The sequence below is a fragment of the Ursus maritimus genome, unplaced genomic scaffold (assembly GCF_017311325.1).
Source record: "Ursus maritimus isolate PB19 unplaced genomic scaffold, ASM1731132v1 scaffold_4, whole genome shotgun sequence".
NCBI classification, from domain to species: domain Eukaryota; kingdom Metazoa; phylum Chordata; class Mammalia; order Carnivora; family Ursidae; genus Ursus; species Ursus maritimus.
This window is the reverse complement of record NW_024426552.1, coordinates 1,335,833-1,344,200: the sequence shown is the minus strand read 5'-3', so window position 1 is coordinate 1,344,200 and position 8,368 is coordinate 1,335,833. Positions and strand designations below refer to the sequence as shown.

Sequence of the window (8,368 nt, the reverse complement as noted above, 5' to 3'; positions counted from 1 at the left end):
AGCCCCGTCCAGACTGGGCACGTCTTCTCTGTGGCCCCAGATGAAATCTTTTCTCCTCAGGTGGACCGCGAGGTATGGGCCCCCCAGGGAGGAGCCCAGCGTGACCTGGCAGAGGAGGACCGGGAGCGCTGAGCGCCCTGCGTGTCTTGTCGCTGGCACTCGGTATGCGGGGGGATGTGGGCTCCCACGGCAGCGCCCCGCCCGCAGGCCTGTCTTGGGGACTCCGGCCAATGTCTTCCTAACAAGACTGTGAACGGGTTAATCGCAAAGACCTTTTATCTGAGCGAAATCAAATACAATCCTGGGAAACACATGCAAATTAGATTTAAAAAACCACCCATTACTGCATTTTTCCAGGAAACGCTATCCCAAAGCCCCAGTAACCCCTACTGGGACGCTGCTGAAAGGCGACCACGGGACAAGCGCCGGGGGGATCGCCGTGATGTCCCGTTACACTGGAAACGCCGAGAAACAATGCCCGTCTGGAAAAGCAGGCTACTATCTGTTGAAATTGAGTTCCATGAAAGTCCAACTCTTCACAAGACACTTAAGGACAGAGGTGCCCCTGGGTGGCGGGGGTGAACCTCGCCCTCCCTCTCTCCGCGGCCCCTGCGTCACATGGCAGACAGCGAGGACTGGAAGCGTCTGGGTCTGCGGCCACTTTCACTTCCAGAGTGGCGCCTGCCACTGGAACCCGCCGCAGTCTCCCAAGGAGGAAATGGAACCGAGCCGTTGCCCTGAGCTGGCACGGGGACAAGGGACCCTCCTGACGGGCGTTCGCGGCTGCCCCAGGACCGCCAGACACGCCGGGCCCGTGACGGGCTTGGCGACTCTACATCTGAGGGGGGCGCGTGCGGGTCCTCGAGTGAGAAAGAGGCAGGCCGCTACCTTCATCTTAGTCCAGTCCTCCTCAAAGGGGATCCTGTCGGCCTCGTCCGTGGAGTTCAGGTACCTGCTTCTGAACTCGTCGCCCACGGCCCGCAGGTGCCTGGCGAACACCATACTCCGCCGGGTCTGTGGGGGGCAGAGAGCAGCGCTGCTAAGCGCCCCCACCTCGCCGACCCCCAAGCGGGTGCCCCGGAGCCCGCCCCCCCACCGCCTCCCCTGCCAGGGCAGCCCGAGCCTCCGACGGGGATGCCGAGGACGATGAGCCGGCGCTCTCGGAGGTCAGATGCGGACGGGCTCTTGACAGCCTGGTAGCAACAGGTCATCGACCAGCACGAAGCTGGACGGTGAGTAGCGACATACCAGGACCGTCCCCACAGCCTGTGGGGGACCACACGGCCGGTGAGAGGCGCGGACCCACACGGGCGGCGATGACAAGGCCCCTACGTGCTTCGGGAATGACCCGGTCAGGAGGCACCCAGCTCAAGTGTCCAGGGAGCAGGGGTCTCTCCCGGGTCCTCCCGACAGGCGCCTCACCTCTGCCCAGCCCAGCTGCCCACGGGAGCGCCCCACGCCCCGGACAGGGTAGACCCCCAGGGCAGGGGAGGCCGGCGGCTGTGGAGGGTGTGTAAGGCCCATTTCCTCAGGCTCCTGTGCCACCCACGGCGCCAGACGTGCGCTCGCCCCTGGGACGCAGACAAGCTGGTTATTTAAGGCCCATTTCCTCAGGCTCCTGTGCCACCCACGGCGCCAGACGTGCGCTCGCCCCTGGGACGCAGACAAGCTGGTTAACATCCGGGTAACCAGCAGCGTGGGGCGTGAAGCTTACACAACAAACTGCGGTTTTTAAAGACAAAAAACTATTTTTCTTCCAATAATCAGCTGCCATAAATAACAAACTTACCGTCTGATCCGCAAACACGGCAACCACTGGAGCCCGCGCCGCTGCCCCGGGGCTGCCCCGAAGTGCGGCTCTGTGGCTGTGGTTCCCGCCCCCACCCTGCTGCACCCCTACCCGCACGCCGGCAGTCAGCGTGTCCACTGTGTCCAAGGCTTTCACAGACGCACAGTTGGGACCCGCAGGAGGCGCCGGCAGGCACTCACGTTCCAGTACTCCTTCCCCCCGTAGTGGTCATGCAGAAGGTTCTCGGCTCTGTCCAACATCACCGACCTATTTTCAAACGAGAGAAAGCGTTTAATTTTAAAACACTTCTATAGGCCTGCTCCAGGGTGCAGAGGGAACGAAGCTGAGAGCCTCCCGGTGCCCGCGGCCCGGGGCTGGGGCCCCTCGGGGAGGCGGCTGCCAGCCTCCGCACACACTCCCAAGGGGGCTGCAAGTTTCTAGGGAGACTCTCAGCATCGGGGGGGGGAGCTCTCCTGTCCCAGCCACTGAACTGGGGTCACCAAGCCCCCTGTGACTACTGACGCAAGAAAGAAAACAGACAAAATGAAGTGAACGAATAAAACGGCCCCAGCAGCCCATAGACGGGGCTCCCGGCAGGAACACAGACATAGTCCTGTTCCGGAAGACGTTACTTTGAGGACTCGCAGCCCAAGGGCAAAACCACTCCGGGAGGGACACCTCGATCCGTCTGCAAACAATCACCTGAACGAACTCAGCACGTCTGCGCTTCTCAAGGCCCAAGCTCGCACCTCCTGTGGTCAGCACTCAGCCCCCTCCCTGCAAAGCGAGGGCCGAGAGACGTCCCTTCCTGGGCGACCAACAGCCTGAAGCATCAGAGCGTGCAGAGGGGAAACCCCAGCAGGGGCCGCGTCCACCCAGACCTGGAGAACGCAGAGGCACGAGTCTGGGGGAGGCGCGTCTCCTACTCTGTCCCTGTCCCTGCGTCCCGCGTGGGACTGCGCACCAGCGAGGGGCTGGCTCAGGCGGGAGGCTGTGGCACCGCTCTGCCCATGCCGGGGTCCGGCTCCAAGGAGGCTAAGGTGAGAGCTACCTGCCTGCAGAGGCGAGCACAGGTGGGAGCTGGGATGCTCCCCCACCAGCCCTTCAGGACCGGCTGGGGGCCGCGGTGGGCCTGTCCTCGCCCGGCTTCGCCACACCTGGGCAGCCACCTGGGCAGGTGAACTAAGGAAATCAGATCGGCGGGACCTTCCAGTCTGGCCTGCGCCCTCCGTAACCCAGCGGTCCCCGCTTCACTGCCCTCCTGCCCCCAGGACTCCCACGCACCTGCCGCCCCCTCACCTTGGCCAGGAAGCTAGGGCTGCCCAGCTGAGACTGAGACTCCTCCGCCTACCAGCAGCCGGCCGAGAGGCCCAGGCCGATGAGGTCCCGCCGCGAAGGGCTGAGCAGCACCGGGAAGCCACACTCGCCGCGCAGATACCCGAGCATGGGCACGGCTGCCCTCCCCGGGCTCTCCCGGGACACAGGCAGGCAGGCTCCTCCTCTGTCTGTCCCTGGTCCCCACTGGCTCTCCCCAGCAACAGGCGGCCTCCTCCTCTCTCCCAGCCCCGCCTCGCTGTGCACCGGCTGTGAGGTCTACCTCTCCAGTGCCCCCCACCGCAGGCCACAGCCAGGAGGGGTTCCAACGCCCGCAGCACAGCGTGCACACACGTGTACACACACACGCTCCTTCACTGGCCGGTCACGGAGCCGACCCGACGGGCGCTTACCTCGCTGACGTGTTTCTCAGAAGCACAGGCGCCATGATGGAAGCCGATCCTTGAACGGACAAACAGGAGACGTTTAAAGCTCTGGTTTCTTCGTAGCCCCAAAACCATCCTCTGGAACACAAGAGCCCAGCGCCTCCGTGAGCTGTTCTCACATGTGCAACAAGCCCAGACGCACACGCGTATGGCGGCATCCAACAAGCCAGCCACTCCTGTCGGTGAAAACCTACTGCTCGTGTCCCCAGCTAATGACGTTCTCGGGAGAACTTGTAAAGAAACCGTGACTCTCAGCCGACCTGACGGGACCATGGCTGCTCTGGGAGCTCTGCACAGTTGGGGGGGGGCAGAGCCCGGCGGTGGGGAGGACGAGATGGAAACGGCCTCAGCGCCAGAGCTCGGACGTTAACAGCCCCAAAAACAGCCGCGCCCCTCCAACAAGCTCCTGGAGAACAGACCTTCTAGAACCCACTGATTCTGGTGCTTTGTCCACGGGTGCTGCTGAGGGGATAGCCCCCCCCACGGGGAGGTCTTCTGATGGCAACTAGGTCTGGGCAACCAGACGGCCACGTTCACGAGCCTCCAACACACCGCAGCTGTTGGAGCGGGGCCCGCGTTCCCGCCGCCCCCCCGGGCCCCCGCCGCGGCCACACCTGTAGTATTCGTGCTTGTCCGGGGCGTACAGCAGCGGGTCGATGCACGGCCGCTCGTCGACCTTCTCTTCCCAGGTCCCCTCTTTCCACCCTTCCGCGTAACTTTGCAGGACATAAACCTGGTCGATGAAGGGCCCGCCGGACTCTGGAAGAGGCCAAGAACGACCATGTGACAAGAACCAGAGGCTGACGCACGGGCACAGAGAATCATTACTTTGCTTAAAGCCACCCTCCTCCCTGCGGGACCGCAGAAAGCTCACAGAAGCAGACAGAGGACAGAGTAGTAGCATCAGGCCACGAGGTCCTGAGAGGCGGAGACGGGCTGCCTGCGGGTGGCAGAGCTTGTATGGGCCCTTTGCTCCCAGACGCTCACCTGCCACCTCTTCCAGCAGCTGGGCCTGCCCTCGGCCTCCCACCCCTCTAGACAGTCATGGGTGCCACTTTCGGTCCTCCCCACTGCCCCTCAAGCACACACTCCCTTCCCTGCATCGACCCGTCTCGTGGGGACGGCTCCCTTCCGGGCTCACCCCTGACCCGTGAGGCCATTCGAACCGTACCTCCCAGGGACACCTCCCCGGCCACAGCCTCCCAGCCCCAATAGCCCGTACCCCTTCCCACTCTCATTTTCTCCATGCCACTCCTCACCATCTGGGTACTTCCTTCTGTCCCTCGGTTTCTGCCTCCCCGTTCCCCACAGGAGCTCCAGGAGAGCAGGAGTCTGTCCATCCTACCCACCGCACCCACCCCACCTAGAACCTGCCGGCTACGACCACGCTGCTTACTGAAGATGCCTTCCAAGAGAGTCCAGCTACAAGATGGCCACATCAACTAAAGTCTGATATCTTCTCCACATTCCCCCTTGCTCAGCGGCTGCACTGCTGGTGGGCCTGGTCCCAGAGCCCCAGAGGCCCCTCTCGCAGGGAGGCTGAGATGCCCAGTGCCCTGCCGCAGGTGTCCTGGCAGCCTGACCCTGGACAGGCACCCTTCCCTCTCCCCCTCTATAGGGGGAGACAGCTGAGCAGAGTCAAGGCTAGCTGGGTAGGTGGAGGCAAAGCCAGTCTGCCTGCCCCGAGGCATGTCACCCAGGAAGCCCATCTTCCCTGTCCCCCCACTTTGGCTACAGGATCGAGGCTTTAAAAGCAGCAGGGAGGGGGCCAGCCTCCCCACCCTACACACCCAGTGTCCCCCACTGAGCACCACCTCACACGGCTGAGGCTCAGACCTGTCCTTGTGTTCGCCTATCAAGAGACCCACTGGCCACGGGGCGCCTGGGTGGCAAAGCGGTTAAGCGTCTGCCTTCGGCTCAGGGCGTGATCCCAGCATTATGGGATCGAGCCCCACATCAGGCTCCTCCACTGGGAGCCTGCTTCTTCCTCTCCCACTCCCCCTGCTTGTGTTCCCTCTCTCGCTGGCTGTCTCTATCTCTGTCAAATAAATAAATAAAATCTTAAAAAAAAAAAAAAAAAAAGAGAGACCCACTGGCCACAGCCCTGTGTGGAGGTAAAGGGCAGTTTCTCTGGGAGGCTCCATGACCCGGGGTTCAGACCAAGGCTGAGGCTGATTCCCAGACTGTCAGACTAAGCACCCAGGGTCATCTCTCATCTTGGGTCATGGAAGGATGCATTCCAAGACTCTTTTTTACAAGTCTCAGAGTTTGCTTCTTCCCCACGAATGAAGATATCAGGAGACACCGCCTATCTCGTTCCATGCCTGCAGCGCTCACAGGACTGACCCCGCCACAGAAATATCCCAGAGTGACAGGGACTAAGGCGCAGTGAGAGAACATGAAAAATGAAGACGTGGCAGCTGCAGTCCCGAGCTCTGCGGGTCCTCACACAGCAGGAGCTCAGCATCGCGGCAGCGCCTCCATCTTCCAGGCTGAGGGGGCAGCAAAAGGGTATCACTGCCTTTTAAGCTTATGTCTTCTAAAGAAAGCAATGCTAAACTCTGAACACCCTTGTTCTAACAAAATCTTCAACTTCTCTCTCTTTAAAAAAACTACAGTGAGCAGGACTGACTGGAACAAACGCACTATGACGAGTCTTCACCAGCACTGCAGTGAGGCACCGTGAGGTCGACGCCACACGGGCACAGCGCCTTCCCTGGGGACATGACGCCTTCTCTGCACAGGAGCACGTCCGGCTGGGAGCGCGCCCGGCCTCCGCACCAGCAGCTCCCCCACCACAGCCGCAAGCACCGTCCGCCGGCTCACCAGCTGCCCCAGGTGTCAGAGGCAGGGGGGATCGTGGCTCACACACTTGAGATCTATTTTCCTAGACAAATTCTGGAAAGAGCAGGATCGCTGGGAGCTGGAGGTGGGAAACAGAAGCGGGGCCCCACACAGAGCAAGTGTCACCACGACGGGGCTGACACAGACAGCCAGAACGAACAGCAGCCACGGCCTCACCTGCAATGAACTGTTCATACTCAATGACCGGGATGTTTCTATTGAGACTTGGAAGGTCAAAAAAGTCGGACCAGGGAATCCGGACCTGGTGAATGTCGGGGCTCTGCCAGTGATAGAGGCGGCCCCACGGGGGCAGCACCAGCACCCACTCCTCGGTCTTCAGCAGTGTCTTCAGGAGGGAGGCCACACGAATGTAGACATCCCTGCGGAGGTTGAAGCCCTCTGGGGGGTTGACGTCATACAGAAGGTACCTGGTGGGGGGGCAGGAGAGCGGTTCTTCAGCACGGAGGTGCCCCCAAGCCTGTGGTGCAGACTCGGGGTTTTCCAGGGCCTGGTAGTTCACCGAGGAGGGAGCTGCCAGCTCGTTTCTAGGCGACCCCTCCCTCACCGAGCCCATGAGGAGGGCCATCTTAGCACCTGCTGAGCGACTAGCAGAGCCTCAGCAACTAGGGCCTGAGGATCAGCCGTCCAACGGTGCCCGCCCCGTTTACACTCTTTAACAACTACTGAAGACTCCCGCTTAAAATACCAATAAGAAGCCATTCCGTGGTGTTATTCTGAACATTTTTAAATGAAAATTAAGTACACTTTTCGAAACAAAAATAGTGAGAACGGCAACGTTTGTGGTTTCTGTAAGTCTTCCTATCTGCTTCCGCATTCAACGCGCTGTGCCATCACAGGTCAGGCAGCCTCCAGGAAACCCCCACATCAGACTCCTGCTAGAACGAGAGCCCGACAGCTAACGCCCCCTACTCCTAAGGGCTCCGTGGACACACTCGGAACCCCTGGGCCACCCAAACACCTCTCTCCCCCTTCTCTGCACTGGTTCCTCCACAACGTCCCCAACAACTGATGACACTGTGATGTAATCCCCGGCCTGCACCCCCTCATCTCCCCCAGACCGCTGACACACGCAGGAGGGGCCCCGTTTACCACCCGTACATGTCACCGCGCAGTGCGGGCTGCGGTGTGCCAAGCCCTCGGGAACGGCTGGACCGCACCACACACACGTTTCCCGTCCTTGACACTCATCTAGGGAACAGCCCCCATCCGCACGCAGCTGGAGAGACCCCGTGCAGACACACAAGGCCGAGCTCTCTGAGGACCATCTCCGACCCAACAGGGGCCCCCGGGCCTGCCCCCGAGGCTGACCCACTGCCAGCCGTTCCTGGGGGCTCCGGGAGGCCGCAGCAGCCCCCGTGAGCCCCGCTCGCCGCGCAGCCGGAATGCGGCGGGGGTGCGGGGGTGCGCGCAACGGAGGCTCCGCTCCGCCCCCCGGCCCCCGGGCGAGAGCGCCGGATCCCCGCCCCCCGACCGCAGGTTCCCCGCCACCGGAGCCCCGCCAGAGGCGCGACGCGCTTTTACCGTCTGCGGGACGCCGCCCCCGACAGGATGTCGGCCGCCGACTGGCCCGGCCAGAACTCCTCGCCCGAGGCCGAGGCCGGCGGCCACGACGCCGCTCCGAGCAGCAACAGGCACACGACGCTAAGCGCCGCCATGGCCCTGGGCGGCCACGCACTTCCGGCGGCCGCGCTCCGCCCCGGAAGCGCCCTTCCCCCCCGCCTCCCGCCCCACCGAGCGCGTCTCCTGAAGCCACGGTAACGCCACGCATGCGTCTTGCGTCATTCCGAGGCTGGGCATCTCCCGGGCCAAAGATGCTCGGAGGCGCTCCCGGAGCGCGGACGTCCTCTCCTGCCGGCCGCGCGGGGTGGAGGCCGGGCAGGTGCCGGGTCTGGGGGCGGGGCTGACCTGGGGGAGGAGCCAGAAGGCCGGGGGCGGGACCGAACTGTGGGCGGGG

General features: G+C 62.7%; 1 protein-coding gene across 2 annotated transcripts in view; it reads right to left on the bottom strand.

The window, feature by feature from the left end:
- The window catches only part of POFUT2 (protein O-fucosyltransferase 2), a 12,503-nt gene extending 4,397 nt beyond the window's left edge, over positions 1-8,106 (bottom strand). Inside the window, exons 1-7 of one of the 2 annotated variants that reach the window (XM_040621806.1) lie at positions 7,936-8,106; positions 6,571-6,821; positions 4,164-4,308; positions 3,517-3,627; positions 1,990-2,056; positions 889-1,014; positions 41-105 (exon numbers count right to left, since the gene is read on the bottom strand). In XM_040621806.1, the coding sequence (XP_040477740.1) occupies positions 41-105; positions 889-1,014; positions 1,990-2,056; positions 3,517-3,627; positions 4,164-4,308; positions 6,571-6,821; positions 7,936-8,069 (899 nt within the window). In that variant the 5' untranslated portion in view covers positions 8,070-8,106. The remainder of the gene's footprint in view (positions 1-40; positions 106-888; positions 1,015-1,989; positions 2,057-3,516; positions 3,628-4,163; positions 4,309-6,570; positions 6,822-7,935) is intronic. The other variant, XM_040621807.1, reaches the window with a different exon arrangement.
- Positions 8,107-8,368: the final 262 nt, after the last annotated feature.